A 21,277-nucleotide genomic window follows, 5' to 3' on the forward strand; every position below is an offset into this window, starting at 1 on the left:
GCCATTATCAAATAGCAATACAATCTTAAATGTATGTATATACATTTTAGAATTAATAATTTTTTTTTTTTTCCTCTGCAGCAAAAAGTATTTAACACAGAAGAATGTTGTGGAAAAAGTGAGCACAAACTTATCCCAAGGAAAGGTATGTTTTATACACACATATATACACACACAGCAGTATATTGCACCAGTTTCTGAAAGAGCCTTATTTTGAATGAATCCACATGTAATTCCATTTTAAACACTGGTCTAACATGTTTAGGGTTTGGCATTTCCAAAGGGAGTTATTAGCACTGTTAATCGTTAACTGCCGAGTAATTGATGTGCACCTGTTCCCTTGATTTCAGCACGCCAGCATGCTGGAATGCTCATGCCACATTATCTCCTATCTGGCTGATGTGATGAATGCCTTGCGGCAAAGCAGTGGCCAGGGCACCACAGCGCTGCTGATGGAGGGAGAGGAGAAGGCAATGGAAGTGGATTCGGACTGGGTGGAGGAACTTGCTGTAGAGGAGGATGATTCCCAAGCAGAGGACTCTGTGAGATCTCATCCCTTTATGTCTCAATGTCTTTCCTCCTGAAAGGGGGCCATGTTTTGTAAATGCTCAGTGTACAGACCTGAACATAAAATGTTATGGAATTGTTGTTGTGAAAACTACCGCAGTTTAAATGATGTATAACGTTATCGCTTAAATATTTAACTAAACAGAAATGTCAAATTATTATACAATCAATCCTTCTGAACAATCTGAGGAACATAGAATATAGCAAAACAACAAAATGTTACTTTAAACCAATTGCCCCAGAAAGTCATTTTCCTGCTGCAGGTTGACTTAAAGGAAAAATCCCTCTGGTTTAGGTGCATAGTATGTCTCCAAGTCCAGCTCATGGCAGTGTCCAACAAAACAAAAATATGAAGATAACAAATAATGAGTTTTTACCATCATAGTTTATTTCCCAGAACAATGGGCAACATTCTCATTATTGTGATGTCAGGAGTTCTGCTTGAGTTAAATGGAACAATTCATTGTAACAAATGTGTCATTGTTTGACAGGATGAAGACTCCCTTTGCAACAAACTGTGCACCTTCACCATTACTCAGAAGGAGTTCATGAACCAGCATTGGTAAGGAACACTTTGTTTTCTAGGGTTTTTGTTTTACTCATGAATGAGACCAAGGGTCCTTTTTTTCTTTTAATCATGATTAACTTAAGGGATTTTTAGCAGGTCATAGGTCTTTTTGGTACAAACTGCAAGTTTGTTGCACTTGAAAATAGATTTGTCACACAGAAACCCCTGTCATAACTCAGATTAAAGAGGAGTATAAAGATCCCACATACAATAGATTTACGTGAATCAGAGTAGTTGTTGACATTTGTTAAAATTCATGGAAACTTCATAGAATTGGCATTGTGAAAAATTCAACAAAAGATTTGTAAAGTCTAAACTGAAGTGTGAGGCAGCACCTGGAATAAACATTCCAGGTGCTGCCTCACACTTAAGTTTAGAAAAAGTAAGGTTTGCCATAACAGAAACCTGTTATGTGAATTATGTTACGCAGCTATGTTTGTTCCTGTCATGCACACACACAAATGAGATTCAGATGTTCACCTGCTAAAATACCTTTATGTAGAAATATGCAGGTGACATTCTGTTATCACTAAATTGTTTATGCACTATAAACAGTCTGTCCTGTTCGTTTTTATTCTTTAGGTACCACTGTCACACCTGTAAAATGGTGGATGGGGTAGGTGTGTGCACAGTGTGCGCCAAGGTCTGTCACAAAGACCATGAGATCTCCTATGCCAAATATGGCTCTTTCTTCTGTGACTGCGGTGCCAAAGAGGATGGCAGCTGCCAGGTGAGACCGAATACCTCAGGTCATCATGGGAAGAGAACAACAGCGGTAACTTTGGCTTGCAAGTCATTCCCCCATTGACTTCCATCCAGTCATTTCATTTGGTCAGGGTTATAGCTAGCCCACACGTGTGGCCATAAAATGAGAGAAATCATGTTACAAATGTCTGTTGTCAACTTTTTTTTTTATTGTTAAGGCCAGCTTTCCTAGTTAATCTTAAATAATGGACTTCTGAATGTGCATGTGATGATGAACAAACCATCAACTACATTTTATCTTCAGTTGACTTTTATTTTGATAACAAGTGTAATAGGCTTTTTGCATTCTTTTATTTTTGTTAGCAGATTTTACTTCTGTGTCAGTCTTGTGATTACATTGGCTCATTTAGTCTTGTTCTAGGAGATAAAGTGAAAGTATTGGCATGCAGCAAATTCCAGTTGTCAGTACAGTTAATAATTGTTACAGTGATATGAGGAGTCTTGTCAATCCATGATTTTTGTTTGAAAAAGTGTGCCTCCAACCAACACAATCTCTCACATTTCTTTTGACTTACTATATACTCCACCCTGGAGGAGCTAGCAAAGTTAAAACAATAGCAGGTTATTCTAATCATAAAGAAGTTAAACAAAGAAGATGTATCTGATTGTATTTGATGTGCTGTCACATTCAGTTTTACATGCATGCACACATCAACAGTGCTGTTGTTCTCACTGCTCCACTCTGTGTCATACCATCCACAGGCCTTGGTCAAACGCAGCCCCAGCAGTGGCATGGGCTCCACCCTGAAAGAGTCCTCTGCGTTCCAGAGTGAGCTGCGAATGCCTGACAGTGCTATCCGCCACCAGAATGCCTCACCCTCCGACAAGGGCAAGGTCACCATCTGCGATGGCAAACCTGGTGATGAAGACAGACCTAAGAAAAGCAGCGTGTGCAAGAGCATTGAGGGCTGCCAGGAGGAGTTGGTAACACAAGTGGTGAGATAAAATATTTATAGTCTTTATTTATTTATAAAGGATTTTCAAGACAGTGTTAAGAAGTGCTTCACAAAGCAGAAAAATCATTCAAGTCATAAAACTGAGTCAGCTGACCTTTTCTCAGGCATATTGTTCCAGTGCCTCAGGGTCCTGACTGCAAACGCTGTGTCCCCTTTAGTTTTCAGCCAGGCCTCTGGAACAAAAAAGTAATCCATAAAATCGGGTCTAAAACGTACTGGGGGCCAGTGTGAAGACGTTAAAACTGGAGTGATGTGATTATGTCCCTTGGTTGTGGTTGAAAGCCTGGGCAGCTTAATTTTGTACATTCTGGAATTGATCAATAGATTTTTGGTTCAGGCAAGAAAAGAGGCCGCTGCAGCAATCCAGGCGTGATGAGATGACAATGTGTCAAATGATCAAAAAGATTTTATTTTTTAAATATTTCTAAGATGATGATGAAAACATGAGTGCAGATATCTTTTCTGAAATTTTCCCCATGTGATTGTCTCTGTCATCTGTCTTTTTTTTAGCCGAAGACTCAAATGACTTAACAGTATTGCACTTCTTAAAGCAGAGGTATTTCAGGTTTATTTTACGTGAACTGCACTGCACATTGTGTGACCCCAAGCTTTTGGCGCTCTTTCTCCACAACAGATGGGATCGTCCACTGCAGCAGTCATACTAGAGATGCTCATGTTTCTCATGGAAGCTATCCAGACCAACTTCCAGCAGGCATCAGCAGTGGGAAGCAGCAGCCGGGCTCAGCAAGCACTCAATGAACTGCATACTCAGGACAAAACTGTGGAGATGACTGACCAGCTAATGGTAGGAAAACCTGTATAATTTGGAGAGGTTAGAAAAAAAATTACTACATTGTATATAATAAACTGCATGTAAATTGCTCCCCTTTTCCTCAGGTGCCCACACTTGGCTCCCAGGAAGGGGCTTTTGAGAATGTGAGGATGAACTACAGTGGGGACCAGGGACAAACTATACGCCAACTCATCAGTGCACATGTCTTGCGTCGTGTTGCCATGTGTGTCCTGTCTTCACCCCACGGCCGCCGCCAGCACCTTGCAGTCAGTCATGAAAAGGGGAAGGTAAGCTTCACAAACCAATATGCTGAATCCTGAAATAAGGATGTTGTTATTATACAGTAATAAAAAATAGATTGAGTACACAATTTAATTTAGATTTTGAATTAGAAATCCACAATTGAATTTATCTCCGGACAGGGTTTGATATACCTGAGTTTAGTTACTTAAAGTAGCACCACGACTAAACAAAGCTGTACTTTTGGCAGTGCTGCATGGTTGCAAATACTTTTGAAATAAAGCAGACATGGACTACTTGATCATCATGTCATTCCATACAGCAAAAAGAATGTGTTGTGTCAACATGTCATGTTAAGCTCAATTGATAGATTTTAATGTAAATATGAATGATATACATTTACAGTATAAATTTGGTCTGAAGTTGTTCTCTTCACCCTTGAATGTGCATTTCTGTTGGAGGTTCTTTAATATTTTCTTCTTTGTCTGAACATCCGATAACCAATTTTCTCTCCATGTCCCTCTTCACAGATCACAGTTCTGCAGCTGTCCACTCTCCTGAAACAGGCTGACTCAAGCAAGAGGAAGCTAACACTGACCCGTCTGGCCTCTGCTCCAGTCCCTTTCACTGTCCTCAGTCTCACCGGAAACCCTTGTAATGAAGATTACTTGGCTGTGTGTGGCCTCAAGGTCAGAAAAGCAGCTTCCTTTCACTTTAAGATTGTTCTGTTTTCTAATCCTGTGGGTGCAAATAAACCCATTAGGTCCTGATCAGACAGAGTGTGTGTTAGCAGCCTGGGACGGCTTTTTGTAATGATTTTCAATGAGAGTGAAGCATTTTGCTTGCTGCTTTTGTGTTGCCAAGCACTCTTATTCTAAATGCTTCCTGTTTTTGCGAGAAGAGAAGATCACAATTAAGTTCCCTGGATCATAAGCATGGTAGAGTTTAAAGTAGGTGTTCATGCTAATGTTAGCCAAGTCACTCTAGATGTACTTTTTTTTTTTTTTAAATGAATTGCTGCTCTACAGGAATTTGGTATTTGACTGTTCTGTCTTTGTTGTTTTTTCATCTTGTTTTCCCCAGGACTGCCACGTACTAACTTTCAGCAGCACAGGCTCTGTGTCAGACCATCTGGTGTTGCACCCACAACTGGCTACTGGCAACTTCATCATCAAAGCCATCTGGTTACCAGGCTCACAGACTGAACTTGCCATCATCACCGCTGACTTTGTCAAGGTATGTAGTAAGAGAATTGACATTTTGTATGTTCCTCTTAAATAGAGTATTGATCTGATTGAAATTGATTTGAGAAGACACTCAACAGGTGCGTAACGCATGACTATGATTAGTCTGCTTTTTGCATGGTAAGAAAATCCTTGTCTTTTTCTATTCCTCTCCCTTGCCAAACAGATTTATGACTTATCAGTTGATGCCCTGAGCCCCATGTACTACTTCCTGCTCCCAAGTTCCAAGATCCGTGATGCTACCTTCCTGTTCAACGAGGAGGGGAAGAACATTATTGTCATCATGTCTTCAGCGGGTTACATGTACACCCAGCTCATGGACGAATCCAGCAGTGCCCAACATGGCCCTTTCTATGTCACCAATGTTTTGGAGATAAACCATGAAGACTTGAAGGTAAGGAGGATGTATACTTGTATACAGTTGAATTAGTCACATGAAATTGTGTGATGATGTTCAAAATGTTATCAAATCAACAGCAAAATATACTATGAAATGTATTGTTGAAAGGGTTTAGACTATTGCAAGACCTACAGTGTATTTTTGCTGTCACTGTGTGGAATGTTTGGTTGACAACATGTTCACATTGATGATGTTCACACAACACTTCAAATCAGTGTTTACAGTTTCTAGAAGATGCAGAATGGCAGAAAGCAATATTTAGGTCAATTCTCTCTGTGTGACTCCAGGATAGCAACGGGCAGGTAGCCGGCGGTGGTGTGTCTGTGTATTACTCCCATGTGCTTCAGATGCTTTTCTTCAGCTACAGCCAGGGGAAGTCTTTTGCTGCCACAGTGAGCCGCAGCACCACCGAAGTGCAGAGACTCTTCCCCATCAACGTCAAAGGGTAACACCTCTTCCACACCATATATGGTCTCTTCACTTCCCTGGCGCTCCACTAGGCCTGGGAAATGTAACAGATATCTGAAAGAGCTACCTCTTTCTCCATCTTTCTCTTGCTCTCCTGCTTTCTTTAGCTCAAACGGCGGCAGCAGTAAGATGTCACCTGCTCTGTGCCAGTGGTCTGAGGTCATGAACCATCCGGGCCTGGTGTGCTGCGTGCAGCAGACAACAGGCATACCGCTTGTCATCATGGTCAAGCCAGACACCTTCCTCGTCCAAGAGATAAAAACTCTGCCAGCCAAAGCTAAGGTAAAGGCCACTGACTGTGGAGTTGTCAGTGTTGCGTTTTCTTGTTGTTCAGTCAAATACAGCAAAGAAGTTGTGTTTTCCATCTTGTTTCCAGTACACATATGTAGAACACATTGACATACACAGACCTCTAGTTGTAGTGCATATAAAAATACATCCACGAGCAAATCTGCAGCTTCATGTCTGTGTCCGTATTAAAATTTGACCAGATCTATAGAGAAAGCTTTTGCTTTTTTTATTGAGGACTTTTACATACACTACATACTATCCAATAGCTATATATATTACAGGAAAATAGTAACACTTGATTATTAAGCATGAAATTGTAGCAGTAATCGTGCAACCATGTATATGTTTTCCTATTGCCTAATGGGTGTGAGGCATTACCATTTCTTAACGTTAACATTAATTCATTTTGTCTTTCCCCCAGATTCAAGATATGGTAGCTATCCGGCACACGGCCAGTAATGAGCAACAGCGCACAACCATGATTCTTCTCTGTGAAGATGGAAGCCTGCGAATCTACATGGCCAATGTGGACAACACCTCTTACTGGCTCCAGCCCTCGCTGCAGCCCAGCTGTGGCATCAGTATCATGAAGCCAGTCCGCAAGCGCAAAGCTGCTGCTACTAGTGAGTAGAAAAAAATGCAGTTGTTTTTTGATCACAAAAAATACAAGCAAGTAGACCAGCACACATTAGCATTCATTCAGAAAACAGAAATGTTGAGGGGTTGTGTAGCCAGAAAATGGTCACTTAGATAGAATACGCTGTGTGCCTGGCAAAATGTTTAAATGCAAGGATTTTACTTGCAGCCACCCGGACCTCCAGTCAGGTGACATTCCCAGTGGACTTCTTTGAACACAACCAGCAGCTGACAGAGGTGGAGTTTGGTGGCAATGACTTGCTGCAGGTCTACAATGGACAGCAGATCAAACACAGGCTCAACTCCACGGGGATGTACGTGGCCAACACAAAGGTAGGGACATTTCAATGAAATTATTCTGTGTTAAAAATGGTGTAAGAGACTGCTTTGCCCTTTTTAATGATTATACCAACAGTGCTGGCTTCACAGCTTTTTTTGCACTGGTGTGTGTGGTCTCACTCATATGAATGCTCTGTAGTTGTACTGTTGAATAATTAGACAAATTAAGCAAACCACAAGAAATGTTGTCCTGATTCTGTTTTTTTCTCCTAGCCTGGGGGATTCACTGTGGAAGCAGTGAATAACAACAGTTCAATGGTGATGACAGGCATGCGGGTGCAGGTGGGCACCCAAGCCATTGAGAGGGCTCCCTCCTATGTGGAGGTCTTTGGCCGCACCATGCAGATAAACCTGACGAGAGCCCGCTGGTTTGACTTTCCCTTCACCAGAGAGGAGGCCCTGCAGGCGGACAAGAAGCTTTCCATCTTTAGTAAGAGTGTGCAGTGATGAGAATACCTGGCTACTTGTTGTTTATAACCTCACTTCTATTTATATCTATTATGTAGATTACCTGTTACTTCAGAAATCATTTTCAGAAGTCATTTCTTCTCTTAATGACCATAAAATACAGAGTATTTTATGACTGTTTCTTCAAAACAGCAAAAGTAAAATGTTTGTTTATTTATTGGTCCAAGAGGGCAGATCTCAGTATCTGTTTTGCATAATAATGATTCAGTGAATAAACTTTATGCATTTTATGCAGTTGCTAACCTCTAAGCAAAATGGGGGATGTGAGTATCTGAACAAAAGATATACACTGTTTTTGCTCTGAGCTGCTCCTGTAACTTAAATCACATGTAACTTGCTGCAGACTGTTTAGAAACTGTCTTCTGATGCAGTTTCATTCTCCTGTTCCATTAAAGTTGGAGCATCTGTTGACCCAGCTGGAGTCACCATGCTTGATTCAATCAAGATCTACGGTAAAACCAAGGAGCAGTTTGGCTGGCCTGAGGATCCACCGGAGGACTTCTCTTCGGCCTCGGTTAACAATGTCTGCAGTCCCAACCTCAACCAGGGCAACGGCACCTCTGATGGAGACATAGCCACCCCAACCACCACCAGCGGCACTGTGCTGGAGAGGTATGAGCTTCACCCTCACGGGTTCATAAGGTCAACACAAGTTTTCTGCTTTTATATTTCTCAATCCCCTGTAGTGATGAGATAGTTTGACCTTTTCTTTGCCTTTTGAATGCTCTAGCTTGTGTCAACTTTATGTTTAACTGCTTTTTATCTACATGGTCAGATTATGTTTACTGTTAATACGTATAATCCTTTAAATACCTGCAGGTATGACTGTTCATTGATTTGCCCACAATGGTCTTATGCCTACAAGGGACTTGTGGGCAAATCATAGTTATAGTTTTATGATGGTATTGGATTTTTATATAATTTTTGCAGAAACGTAATGAAGTACATTGATTTGACAAGATTAGCCAAAACATTCCCGTGGTTGTTTTATCTTTTTATCTTCAGTTTCTCAATTGGTTTTCCAGAAATGAACTAAAGTAATATTAAAAAAAATTGTGATGAAAAATACCAAATATATATATTTTGTGATAGATGAGATAGGTTTTATTCATATCGCCTACTCTTAGCATATCTGTACTCTTCATTAGTCTAGCTATGTAGTCTTAACAATGGGGGATGGGTTCTCTTAAGAGTATTTAGTGCATGGCTATCGTGATGTCATCTTTTCTTGCATGCTTCTCTTTTGTTCAATGAATCATTTAATTTCACTTGTTTCTTTCTGTGATCCTCACACTTTTGTTTTTGTTCTTTTTTCTTTTGCTCCCAAAAATACAATAAAAAGTTGTGAAACTGAGTCCTTATCAACCTTGGACCGGTTAGTAACTGCCCTTTCTCTGCTTGTTTGTATGGTTTTGTGCATGTGTGCCAGTTTGTGTGTCCATGCCTGAGACTTTGAACATGCCACGCATCATCTCCACACTTGTGCAACAGCAGCAAAGTTATTTTATTTCCTGACAACATTTATTCTTGCATTCAGTGTTGTTTTGGCATTTAGATCAGCACAATGTGCACCAGGCTGAGTTTTTTTTTTTATGTTTGATTGCTTGATTTCAGGCCAAATCTGCAGTAGGAGCAGTGTTGATCTTCTTTCTTAATTTCAGATTGGTAGTCAGCTCCCTTGAGGCTTTGGAAAGCTGTTTTGCAGTAGGTTCCTCCAGTGAAAAGGTAAAAAATCTTTTTCTTTGTTGCCTTTAAAATTAATAACACGCTTGAGTGGAAACCCCTGTGTTAAATAAACTTGCTTGTCTTTAGAGAGCATTACTGACTGCATGTCTTTAACTTTGTGTAGGAGAAGAATAAGGCTGCAGCACTAGAGTTGGCCACTCTGCTCCTGTCCATGCCGACCCCTGCAGGTGTGCAGCAGCAGACCAAGGGACTTCTTGCCAGCCTGCACACCAGTCGGACTGCTTACCACAACCACAAGGTAAAAAAAAATGCCTTGTGATATTTCCAGCAGAAATCGTTTGTATACCGTATCAATAACATTTGGATCAACATTCGCTCCAAATCCAGTAAAATTATTTAATCACTTCAAATTACTATGAATGAAAGATTAAATGTGACATACAGTAATTTAAAGTGAGAAGTACTTATAAGTGTTTAATGTTGTGCTGCTCATCCTCTAACATCACTTAGGAAGAACTAATGTAATACTACAAATAACTAATATATCACTTATTTACCCCTCTCTTAACAGGACCAGTCCTTGCTGAGTAACGCAGTGCAGTGTCTGAATAGCTGCAGCCGTGAGGGGAGGGAACTCGATCCTGATGTCTTCCAGAGGCTCGTGATCACTGCCCGCTCCATTGCAATCATGAGACCCAACAACTTGGTGCATTTCACAGAAACAAAGTCATTACACCATGATTATGGTGAGAGGCTATTTTACTGGAGATTACTGTTGCCCAAGGCTAGGGAATGGCAATTTGTGTGTAAATGAATTTATGTGGTTTTACAGCTGCGTTTTCTTAAATATAATTCCATAACAGATAATGTCAAAAGAAGTTCTCCTGAACAACATGTGGTTAGAATGACTTTAATAAGTGGCTTTGGAGCTAAATAACCTAAAAGTTTCAGAGAAGACTCATGCATGGTTTGTTCCTCTTTATACAGAAATGACAGAGGATGGGCAAAAGCATGTGGATGGTGAAAGCTGCAATTTCATCACACAGCTGATGAATAACTTTTGGAAGCTTCATGCCCTAAAACCAAAGAACGCCTTTCTTGCCCCTGCTTGCCTGCCTGGTAAGTTCAAACATTGGGATCCCAAAATGTTGCAAGTACATTGACTCAGTGTGAAAAATGTCAAGATAAGCTAAGAAGTAATGTGACATGACCAGTTGTCAACTCACATGTAAATGTTTTGTTGAACATTTACACATAAAGTATACAGCCTAGACTAACAATTTTGGTTTTTGTACTGAACACCTTGAAATTGAGAAGAAAATTCACGTTGTGTGAATGTTTTTCTTCTCCTCTATCTAAGGCCTAACTCATGTGGAAGCAACAGTAAATGCCTTGGTGGACATCATCCATGCATACTGCACATGTGAACTGGATTACATCAATATAGCCTCCAAAATCTACATGCAAATGTTACTGTGCCCAGTAAGTATAGTACTTCATATCATTGTCAAATAATCATTGTCCAAAATATTTTGCCATTGCTAGTTGCATTGCAACATTCTAATTACTATCTTATTAACAATTTCTTAATGCAAGGCTATACAAGACTACTTATAAAATAACAAGTACATAGAAAAGATACAGAATACTGTAGTTAAAGGCAGTATAAACAGACTCTCATCAGGAATCCATTCTGGATTTGATCCAATTTCAGGACACAGCTGTCAGCTTTGCTTGTAAGCAGGCTCTGATCAGGGTGCTTCGACCAAGAAACAAACGGCGACATGTGACCCTTCCATCTCCCCCACGCTCCAACACACCTATGGGTAAGTTTTCACAGGCTTTTTATACAAAGCCTCTATGTATGTACTGTATGTTACTTGCAGTTTTGTGAAGTTTGGCTATTAAAGCTTATATTTTATAGTCTAGTATTAGGCTATAGTTGTTTCAGTTTTTTTTTAAAAACTTGTTGGTTGACATCCTTCATCAGGAGACAAGGATGATGACGATGACGATGATGCAGATGACAAAATGCAGTCATCAGTGCTGACTGGAGGAGAAGAGGGTAGACAGGAGAGTCAGGAGCAGAGTGAAGTGGACCATGGCGACTTTGAGATGGTGGTGAGCAAAAAAAGGACACTAAGTCTGTTGGTTTTATGTGACGTCAGTCCCTCATTTTTTAACATAGTGAGAGAAAATTGGCACATTTTAAGCAAGCCCCTGCACCCCTCACACAAAAATAATAAATCATTTAAAGTACAAGATAATACACCTGATTTGAATGATCCTTCTTTTAGTCAATAATAACGAACCAGACTATAAACATGGTTTAGTTTATTTTAACTCGATTCCACTGTGCACAGCTACACAACCGTAACGCTAATTATTGTCTGACTGTATGTCACAAAACAACACTTTGTATCGTGGTTATGTTCAGCTGCAAAGACATCTAATATAATTGTTCCAATTGTTGTCATTCTCCAAGTATAACATTGTTCACGTATCATAGACTGACCCTACAAAGAGAAGTGGAACAGACACTCATCGCGACCCTTGTTTTTTTGCACAGGCATGTGACTGAAATGTCAACAATAACACTGTTTGCTTTTCTGCTTCTTCAGTCAGAGTCCATGGTCCTGGAGACAGCAGAAAATGTCAACAATGGAAATCCATCTCCCTTGGAGGCTCTGCTGGCTGGAGCCGAGGGTTTCCCCCCTATGCTGGACATTCCTCCTGATGCAGATGATGAAACTATGGTAGAGCTGGCAATCGCTCTCAGTCTTCAGCAGGATCAACAAGGTAAGCAGCCGGAAAATACAAAATAAAAGCAATCATTGCAAGACTCCCCATATGTGATGAAACAGTTTTCTACTGTTTAAGACAGTTGTTTGAACCTAAAAATTAGACTTAATGACAACAGAGAGGCACTAAGCAGTTGATAGCAAGTCTGGGGAATAATTCCACCAACACAGTGAACACAATTTAGCTGTTTACCTGTTTGGTCATTGTTTAACTCAATGGGTTAACCAAATCTGAAGCATTACTTAGGAGATCAATATTTCAGGTGAGTGCTTCTAACATAATGTACATATTTTTGACATTTTAGGCAGTAGCAGCAGTGCTCTTGGCCTTCAGAGCCTTGGCCTGTCAGGCCAGGCCCCAAGTTCCTCCTCACTAGATGCTGGCACCCTTTCAGACACGACCGCATCAGGTAACAAAACCACCTCTGATCGTGTGTGATCAGGAGGAAGCTAGATTTTTATATCTGCAAGATCACAGTAGCTAGAAAATTTTAAACATAAGGCATTAAAATATTTTTCTCTTAGCATCAGTTTTTAATTACCATTGCCAAAATTTTACAGTACATGTTTTGTGACCATTGATAATATTCCATATTGAAGCTACAACCCAGTCTGTGGCACATCTTGTGGTCTTTATTTCAGTATTTTAAAATTCAAGCAGTTGTTTATCCTCTTTTCAGTCTGTCATGTTTGCTCAGTTAGGTAGTAAATGTTTATGGTAATGCTGTTAATAGGGTCAACAGGAAAAAAACATCTATAGCAGTTTAAAGTGTTTTGAATGTACTGCATTCCTTTTTGTACTGTTGGTGCACAAGTATGAACTAAGATCAAGTATCCTGGACAGATGACTGCGGTGTATTTACTGTTACAGCTATTGCTATGATTTCAGCCCCGGCATCAGATGATGAGGGCAGCACGGCTGCTACTGATGGCTCCACGCTGCGGACCTCCCCAGCTGAGCATGGCGGCAGTGTGGGCTCAGAGAGTGGAGGTTCTGCAATTGACTCTGTAGCGGGGGAGCACAGTGGTGGGTGATTTCAGAACACAACCAAATACAAGATACTACTGTTTTTATGCCAGCCTGATATTTAAAATATTATGTGGGTCTTAAATAAGATCATATAGTATCCATAAACCATACACATGTCAATCTGTATAAGTCTTAACCTTACAGCTGTTGGTCAGCTATAGCGATTTTCTGATAAAATTTCATCCATTAACAACCTTCTGAATACAGTATTTCTTAGATTAATGATCATGAAGGTTTTGAAGAAGCACATATCACTTTTTGATTTAAAAATAAAACCTTAACTCTTAACTAATTTTTATATATTACCATGTTACGAATTTGCTTTATTACATTTGTTATTGCCTGCATGTGTGTACAGTGTCAGGACGCAGTAGTGCATATGGGGATACAACAGTGGAGGGCCACCCTGCGGGTCCAGGCAGCGTGAGCTCCAGCACTGGAGCTATCAGCACCACCACAGCCCAGCAGGAAGGTGAAGGCTCAGAGGGAGAAGGAGAGACCGAGGGGGACATCCACACAAGCAGCAGGTCAGACATCCCAAATGTTTAGCATGAGTTTATATGAAGGAGGAAGGCTCAAGTTTAAAATCTGCCTGTTAAGACCCCATCTTAACATCTTTTGTTTTTTGTTTCTTGTCAGGCTACACATGGTTCGTCTCATGCTACTGGAGCGCTTGCTTCAGCACCTTTCTCAGCTCCACAACGTAGGTGGAGTCCAAGCCATCCCTTACATGCAGGTTATCCTGATGTTAACCTCTGACCTGGATGGTGAGGATGAAAAGGATAAGGGGGCCTTGGATGACCTACTAGCACAGCTCATTGCTGAGCTTTGCATGCACAAGAAGGTAACCACAGTCTACTTGTCATGAATTAGGCTGAATGTGTCAGTGTTTTACTTAATCCATGTTATTCCTCTGCAGGACGTGTCCAAGAAGAATGAGCGCAGCTCCATTAATGAAGTTCACCTGGTCATCATGAGACTACTCAGCGTCTTCATGTCTCGAACCAAGTCTGGCTCCAAATCCTCCTCTGAGGTACATTCTCCATTTCTAAATGCAGCTCTCACTGATTTCATTAATAGCTAACAGTTAAATCTCTATTTGAAAATATAAAAATAACAGAGGGCACATATGAAAATGTGTAAAACCTGAACACAACTAAGACATTATAGGTTGTTCAAAGCCACCTCAAACTACCTACAGAATGATTTCTTCGTGGAAAGCTTTTATCTTCTTCATGAGGGCTCAAAACTAAGTTGCTTGTACGTTGTCACTTCCAGTCTTCCTCGCTAATTTCGAACGCCACAGCGACTGCTTTGCTCAGCCTGGGAGCTATTGACTACTGTCTCCACGTGCTCAAATCACTCCTGGAGTTCTGGAAGAGCCAACAAGGTGAAGAAGAACCTGCAACAACCAGCCAGCTCCTCCGCCCACACACAGCCTCCTCTCCCCCAGACATGAGCCCTTTCTTCCTGCGCCAATATGTCAAGGTATAAGATCTTTATCTTTAAAACTTGAAAAAAAAAAAAATTTGTGTAAGGAATTTTGATATAAATGTTCTGTGTTGCTCTCCCCATTAGGGACATGCTGCTGATGTGTTTGAAGCTTACTCCCAGCTATTGACTGAAATGGTGCTCAGGCTGCCGTATCAGATCAAGAAGATTGCTGACACCAACCCACGTATCCCACCTCCTGTCTTTGACCACTCTTGGTTCTACTATCTGTCTGAAGTAAGCAATTGAATGTGTCAGTTATGTTATTTTCCCTTTCAACATTTGCCTACACAAAAGTCATAGATACAAGCCCTTAAATTTGTCTCCCTTTGCTCCTCAGTATCTAATGATTCAACAGACGCCATTCGTCAGGAGGCAAGTCAGAAAGCTGTTGCTGTTTATTTGCGGCTCAAAGGAAAAATATCGCCAGCTGCGGGATCTGCACACTCTCGACTCTCATGTGCGCAGCATCAAGAAGCTCCTGGAGGAGCAGGGCATCTTCCTTCGTGCTGGTGTGGTCACAGCCACGTCTGGCTCAGCTCTACAGTATGACACACTCATTAATCTGGTGAGTGTTTTCTAAAAGGTCATCCAGAGCTGTTTATGTATGCTGTGTATTGGCTATAACTCATGTTTTTTTCATGAGTTGATGTTGTTTGTCTTAATAAGCTGAAATATTCATTGCGTGTTAATTTTTTATTATTATTTTTTCTTTTTTTTTTTTTTTGCTCTGTAAACTCTCCATCAGTTGTTGTAAGGATTATGATTTTTGTAACCTCCTGCGATTAAGTGTAACTTGCTTCTCTTGGTGCAGATGGAACATCTGAAAGCTTGTGCTGAAATTGCCACTCAGAGGACAATCAACTGGCAGAAGTTCTGCATGAAGGATGACTGTAAGTTGTTTCAGATTAGCTTTTATAACTGGACACAAACTTTTAAAGGCAGAAATTTAACACAATTTGTCTCTTTTTCCTCCTCTTATCTGTTTCTTTTCTCTCTACAGCTGTGTTGTACTTCCTGCTTCAGGTCAGCTTCCTAGTAGATGAGGGTGTTTCCCCAGTCCTATTACAACTGCTGTCCTGTGCCCTGTGTGGCAGTAAGGTGCTGGCCAGCTCCTCCTCCTCCTCCTCTTCATCATTCTCAGGAGGAGGCTCTGGAAATGCTGGGCAGGCAGGAACTCAGTCCTCTCAGAGTAAGTCCTCCAGTAAAAAGAGCAAAAAGGAGGACAAGGAGAAAGACAAAGAGGGTGAGGCAACGACACAGGCTTTTTCATACTTCATTCTAGTTCTTCTTGTTTAGATGAGACACATTGATAGCAAGTGCTTGTGTCTTGACTGTGTTGTATCTTTGCTGACTGACCTCAGGTGATGGAGTTGGCAGCCAAGAGGATCAGCTGTGTATGGCTCTGGTCAGTCAGCTCAACAAGTTTGCTGACAAGGAGACACTGATCCAGTTCTTGCGCTGCTTCCTGCTGGAGTCAAACTCATCTGCTGTGCGCTGGCAAGCCCACTGCTTGGCTCTCCATATCTACAGGTACTATAAATATCTAATACACTGAGACATACAGTAGATAACTAAATATAGTCCCCAACTCAAACCCAAAGCCCAGTTTACACAAGGCAGCCTCTTTGAATGCTTCCTTTTAAATCTAGACCACCTTGACCAGATTTTAGACAAGTGCAGGGGTCATTTACATTTTTTAGGCCAAGGACCACTTAGCTGAACAAGAGATGGAGCAGGGGCCCTCTGTTACGTATATATTATAAAATTGCACTTCATGTTAAACTGGGCAGATGGAGGTTGTCAGGCAGAGGGCACTTTTTACATAAATAATCAGCAAAAGGCAAAATATGTTGGATTTATGTTCATGTGTTTTTTCCAGACATATTTTACTTTTTGAAAAGGAAAGAACCCTTCAAAAAAATGTATCAAACGATTATTTAGCGGCCTCCCTTCAGTGACTCTGAGGACCCCCTAAGGGTCTCTGTTAAAGACTCAGGGGCTAGTGAGATTGAATGTGAAGTTTTAGCACCCAGGAACACACAATAGAAAGAATGTGGGTATGAAAGTATAAATTAATTATTCAGTGGTGACATTACATCCTTGATGTGCATTTCTCTGCAGGAACTCCAGTAAATCTCAGCAGGAGCTGCTGCTGGAACTGACTTGGGCCATCTGGCCTGAGCTGCCTGCATATGGCCGCAAAGCTGCCCAGTTTGTGGACCTGCTTGGATACTTCTCACTTAAAACCCCTCAGACAGAGAAAAAGGTTTGTTTGAAGGCCTCATGGGCTACTCTTGTACTGATTTTAGTACAGCAATTGTTGTGAAGTCAGCTCATAAAATCTGACTTTGGAACTATATTTGTTAGTGTTTTTACTTTTCCCAACAGTGTAATTTGTAGGCGTGTGTGCGATTTATGTCCTTGAATGTCTGTGTAGTCTCTTCCTATTTTTCCCCAATAATTGTTTTCTGAGAGGAGATTTTTTGGCTGCACTTAAATGTAGTTCGGCCATCTTGCTTAAATAATGAAGATAATATGACACAGCATTTTTTAATTAATAAATTATGTTTGTTTCTCTTTTCTGTTCTAGCTGAAGGAGTATTCCCAGAAAGCTGTGGAGATTCTAAGAGCACAGAACCATATCCTGACAAATCACCCCAACTCTAACATCTACAAGTATGTCTACACAAACATCCTTTTTTGTTGCAAGAAGAATGCAATTTTAAGTAGTGGAAATTACATGCATAAAATGTAATGATTTGATGTTTTCTCCTGCAGCACTCTGTCTGGTTTGGTGGAGTTTGATGGATTTTATCTGGAGAGTGACCCCTGCTTGGTGTGCAACAATCCAGAAGTTCCCTTCTCAGTAAGTGCTTCACAACTTCACTGAAATAACACAATCTGTAGCCTAAAATACACAAGACATTTAGCTAATATAATTCCCATTTTTAAGACCCTTATGGTGTAAACACAGTGTATTATTAAACTAAACATTGTCTTCTGTTTGTCCCTCAGAACATAAAACTGTCATCAATCAAAGTGGACACCCGGTACACCACCACACAGCAGGTTGTCAAGCTCATTGGAAGCCACACCATCAGCAAAGTCACAGTGAAGATTGGTGACCTTAAACGCACCAAAATGGTCCGCACCATCAACCTCTACTACAACAACAGGACTGTACAGGCTATTGTGGAGCTGAAGAACAAGTATGTGTCAACTAAGAGCTGCTGGTCTTTCTCTCTTTCCCTGTTTTCACTAGTAATGTGTTAAGAATATTTAATTAAAAATGAAGTTTTAAGGCAGAAAGATTACATTTCATTCACGTGACACTATAAAGTAGAAGCTTTTAACTTAATTGTCTGTTTTTAGGCCTGCTCGTTGGCACAAAGCCAAGAAAGTTCAGCTGACCCCAGGACAAACAGAGGTGAAGATCGACCTTCCTCTACCCATCGTCGCATCCAACCTGATGATCGAGTTCTCTGATTTTTACGAGAACTACCAGGCCTCCACTGAGACCCTGCAGTGTCCACGCTGCAGTGCCTCTGTGCCGGCCAACCCTGGGGTGTGTGGCAACTGTGGTGAGAATGTGTACCAGTGCCACAAGTGCAGGTGAGCAGCAGGTTTCCTCTGCAGGTCTTCAAAGATTGAGAAAAGTATTGAAATCATTGGAGACTTTGAAGTTAATTTATTTTAAATTGGTTATTGTCTACCAGGTCTATCAACTACGATGAAAAAGACCCCTTCCTCTGCAATGCCTGTGGTTTCTGCAAATACGCCAGATTTGACTTCATGCTATATGCTAAACCATGCTGTGCTGTGGATCCCATTGAGAACGAGGAAGACAGGAAAAAGGTAAGCAGCTACTCTTGTTTGAAAAGGAAATGGGGAAAAGGGGTTTTGCCGTTCCAAAAACATCAGCCTACTTGTATGTTTTGTCCTCATTTTTTTGCTGAGGAAAGTAGATGAGTGAAGTAGTTTTACATGAGTGAATTTAGGAGTCTCCACCTCCACCTTCACTCTTCATCTCTTATTGTTTGATGTATTCTTTTCCTGAAGGCTGTGACCAACATCAACACCCTGCTAGACAAAGCTGACCGGGTCTACCATCAGCTGATGGGCCACCGACCGCAGTTGGAGAGCCTCCTGTCTAAAGTCAATGAGGCAGCACCAGAGAAACCACAGGTCAGTCACAAGAGGAGCCTGAACAGTACTTTGAGGTCTAATACTAGATGTTGGATAAGAAATTGAGGCATGAGTAATGTGGATCATGTCTCTTTGACCAGTTTTGCTATTAACTTAAGTGTATGCAATTCACAGTTTATACACATGCATCGTACACATACCTGGGAAATTATTTAGTCTTTCTAAAATAATTTTTTAGCAAATGTAAATCTCTGAAGTCTTTGATTGCAGCTGATCAACAGAATTGGCATTGCAGTAATACATTATATGTCCACTAGCAGAACTGCCTGATGTCATGTCATTATAGTAGTAACAGTATTTTTGTAAACTGTTTGTTTTTATATCTTCGAATTTTGATTCAAGCCTGTTTTTGTGCTGTTTCTACAGTGTTATCTCATAATGTTATTTTGTCTTTTCGTGTTTCCCTCAGGACGACACTGGCGCAGGTGCAGGACTTGGTACATCCTCTGCTAATGTGAACAGATACATTCAGCAGCTGGCCCAAGAGTACAGCGGAGACTGCAAGACGTCATTTGATGAACTCTCCAAGATTATACAGGTTAGAAGGGAAAAAAAGAAGTCATAATTTTCCCAGTAACTGCATTTGTTTTTCCCTGCTCACATCAAACTCTGGCCTCTATCTTTGTTTACAGAAAGTGCTTGCATCTCGTAAAGAGCTCCTGGAGTATGATCTGCAGCAGAGAGAGGCTGCCACCAAGTCATCCCGCAGCAGCAGCAGCCACCAGCCCACCTTCACCGCCAGTCAGTACCGAGCCCTCTCCGTGCTGGGCTGTGGCCACACCTCCTCAAACAAATGCTATGGCTGTGCCTCAGCTGTCACAGGTCACTGCATCACACTGCTTCGTGCCCTGGCCACTAACCCAGCCCTGCGGCAGATCCTGGTCCTCCAGGGTCTCATCCGTGAACTGTTTGAATATAACTTGAGGCGAGGTACAGCAGCCATGAGGGAGGAGGTGCGTCAGTTGGTCTGTCTCCTCACCAGGTATGTCCCTCCACCATAATGTGGTTAAGTAGAGGTGCTGAGTAAATGTTATAGATTTCCATGACTTGACGTTAGTGACTTAAGCGTGGTACTCAACACTGTCAGAGTTATGGGCAGTCAGTCCCTAAGATGTTGAAATTACAGCATTTACTGTACATCTAGATTCATTTCTTGATTGTTACATTTAACTGTGTATGTATGCAGTGCATTGCAGTGGTGATTAAATATTCTGACTCTTGTTTCCTTCCGTATTATCCTGCTTCAGAGATCATCCAGAGGCCACGCAGCAGATGAATGACCTCATTATCGCCAAGGTGTCAGCTGCTCTCAAAGGCCACTGGGCCAATCCTGACCTGGTATGTTCTCCTACATGTCCAACTAGAACCTGAAGAAATTAAGTAAAAGAAGCCTTGTGATTCTGCTATCGTTTGTTCTTTATTTTAAAACTTATAATCAACAAAGCTCCAGCATTTAGCAAACTTTTCTGAAGAATTCTATTCTTTATAAGAATTTTAGTCTTTGTGTTTTCAACAGGTTAGTAATCTGCAGTATGAAATGCTGCTGCTGACGGACTCGATTTCAAAAGAGGGAGGATGCTGGGAGTTACGGTTGCGTTGTGGTAAGCCTGATTTCCTAATCTTATCTATTAAAAACATGGGGTATTTTTTTAAGCTCTGTTTTAGAGTATTCACCTGTGGGGATTAGTTTTATGTGGAGTAGCTTATGCCTTAGTTTGATGGACTTCTTCAGATTCTTGTCTTTGGCCCTAAGTCCCTGTCTTGTGTGCATTGTTGTAATTCTTTGTTCTTCTGTCTACGATATTGGTCCAGTCAATAAACAATATAATGCATCACATTATATCCTTTGCATCACCTTACCATCCTATACTACTATACTATGTTGCTTGAGTTAACATTAATACCTCTTAAGTTTTTAGATGCCATGTTTTCATTTAGCTGTGGTCAGCCTTTATTGTGTTAGGGAAGTCATTATGACTGGTTGCACTTCAGGTCTGTCTAACAGCAATCTATTTTCTGTCCTTGCAGCCCTCAGTCTGTTCCTCATGTCGGTGAACATAAAGACGCCTGTAGTGGTGGAGAACATCACTCTCATGTGCCTGAGAATCCTACAAAAGCTGATCAAGCCCCCTGCTCCCACTAGCAAGAAGAACAAGGTAAATATGCTGCAACTATGCCATAAAGGTGGCAATGGTGCAAACTGTCTTAAATAACTAAAAAGAACCATTGAATTATTGTAAAGTAATTATAGTAATAATAATAATAGAATAAAAATAATTACTAAAATACACCAGCTCAAAATGTAATCATTTCATATGCCGTGTC

At 40.9% G+C, this 21,277-nt stretch overlaps 1 protein-coding gene across 7 annotated transcripts in view; it reads left to right on the forward strand.

Moving 5' to 3' along the window:
• Positions 1-21,277, forward strand: part of ubr4 (ubiquitin protein ligase E3 component n-recognin 4) — a 56,627-nt gene that overhangs the window by 23,641 nt on the left and 11,709 nt on the right. The window contains exons 33-80 of one of the 7 annotated variants that reach the window (XM_078170158.1): positions 82-145; positions 351-542; positions 1,059-1,129; positions 1,718-1,910; positions 2,603-2,836; positions 3,491-3,661; positions 3,754-3,936; positions 4,420-4,578; positions 4,973-5,125; positions 5,300-5,527; positions 5,821-5,978; positions 6,109-6,283; positions 6,714-6,915; positions 7,098-7,261; positions 7,481-7,697; positions 8,131-8,347; positions 9,078-9,110; positions 9,397-9,460; positions 9,585-9,719; positions 9,993-10,167; positions 10,409-10,540; positions 10,782-10,903; positions 11,136-11,247; positions 11,412-11,542; positions 12,043-12,220; positions 12,528-12,632; positions 13,094-13,249; positions 13,611-13,779; positions 13,892-14,096; positions 14,172-14,285; positions 14,531-14,740; positions 14,831-14,980; positions 15,084-15,311; positions 15,558-15,636; positions 15,747-15,989; positions 16,108-16,276; positions 16,868-17,012; positions 17,337-17,422; positions 17,525-17,612; positions 17,762-17,955; positions 18,119-18,358; positions 18,463-18,601; positions 18,806-18,931; positions 19,362-19,490; positions 19,585-19,934; positions 20,200-20,290; positions 20,469-20,553; positions 20,981-21,108. In XM_078170158.1, coding sequence (XP_078026284.1) covers positions 82-145; positions 351-542; positions 1,059-1,129; positions 1,718-1,910; positions 2,603-2,836; positions 3,491-3,661; positions 3,754-3,936; positions 4,420-4,578; positions 4,973-5,125; positions 5,300-5,527; positions 5,821-5,978; positions 6,109-6,283; positions 6,714-6,915; positions 7,098-7,261; positions 7,481-7,697; positions 8,131-8,347; positions 9,078-9,110; positions 9,397-9,460; positions 9,585-9,719; positions 9,993-10,167; positions 10,409-10,540; positions 10,782-10,903; positions 11,136-11,247; positions 11,412-11,542; positions 12,043-12,220; positions 12,528-12,632; positions 13,094-13,249; positions 13,611-13,779; positions 13,892-14,096; positions 14,172-14,285; positions 14,531-14,740; positions 14,831-14,980; positions 15,084-15,311; positions 15,558-15,636; positions 15,747-15,989; positions 16,108-16,276; positions 16,868-17,012; positions 17,337-17,422; positions 17,525-17,612; positions 17,762-17,955; positions 18,119-18,358; positions 18,463-18,601; positions 18,806-18,931; positions 19,362-19,490; positions 19,585-19,934; positions 20,200-20,290; positions 20,469-20,553; positions 20,981-21,108 — 7,492 coding nt within the window. The remainder of the gene's footprint in view (positions 1-81; positions 146-350; positions 543-1,058; positions 1,130-1,717; positions 1,911-2,602; positions 2,837-3,490; positions 3,662-3,753; positions 3,937-4,419; positions 4,579-4,972; positions 5,126-5,299; positions 5,528-5,820; positions 5,979-6,108; positions 6,284-6,713; positions 6,916-7,097; positions 7,262-7,480; positions 7,698-8,130; positions 8,348-9,077; positions 9,111-9,396; positions 9,461-9,584; positions 9,720-9,992; positions 10,168-10,408; positions 10,541-10,781; positions 10,904-11,135; positions 11,248-11,411; positions 11,543-12,042; positions 12,221-12,527; positions 12,633-13,093; positions 13,250-13,610; positions 13,780-13,891; positions 14,097-14,171; positions 14,286-14,530; positions 14,741-14,830; positions 14,981-15,083; positions 15,312-15,557; positions 15,637-15,746; positions 15,990-16,107; positions 16,277-16,867; positions 17,013-17,336; positions 17,423-17,524; positions 17,613-17,761; positions 17,956-18,118; positions 18,359-18,462; positions 18,602-18,805; positions 18,932-19,361; positions 19,491-19,584; positions 19,935-20,199; positions 20,291-20,468; positions 20,554-20,980; positions 21,109-21,277) is intronic. The other 6 variants (XM_033629477.2, XM_078170160.1, XM_078170159.1 and 3 more) reach the window with 6 other exon arrangements.

This window comes from Epinephelus lanceolatus, chromosome 8 (assembly GCF_041903045.1).
Source record: "Epinephelus lanceolatus isolate andai-2023 chromosome 8, ASM4190304v1, whole genome shotgun sequence".
Classification (NCBI taxonomy): Eukaryota; Metazoa; Chordata; class Actinopteri; order Perciformes; family Serranidae; genus Epinephelus; species Epinephelus lanceolatus.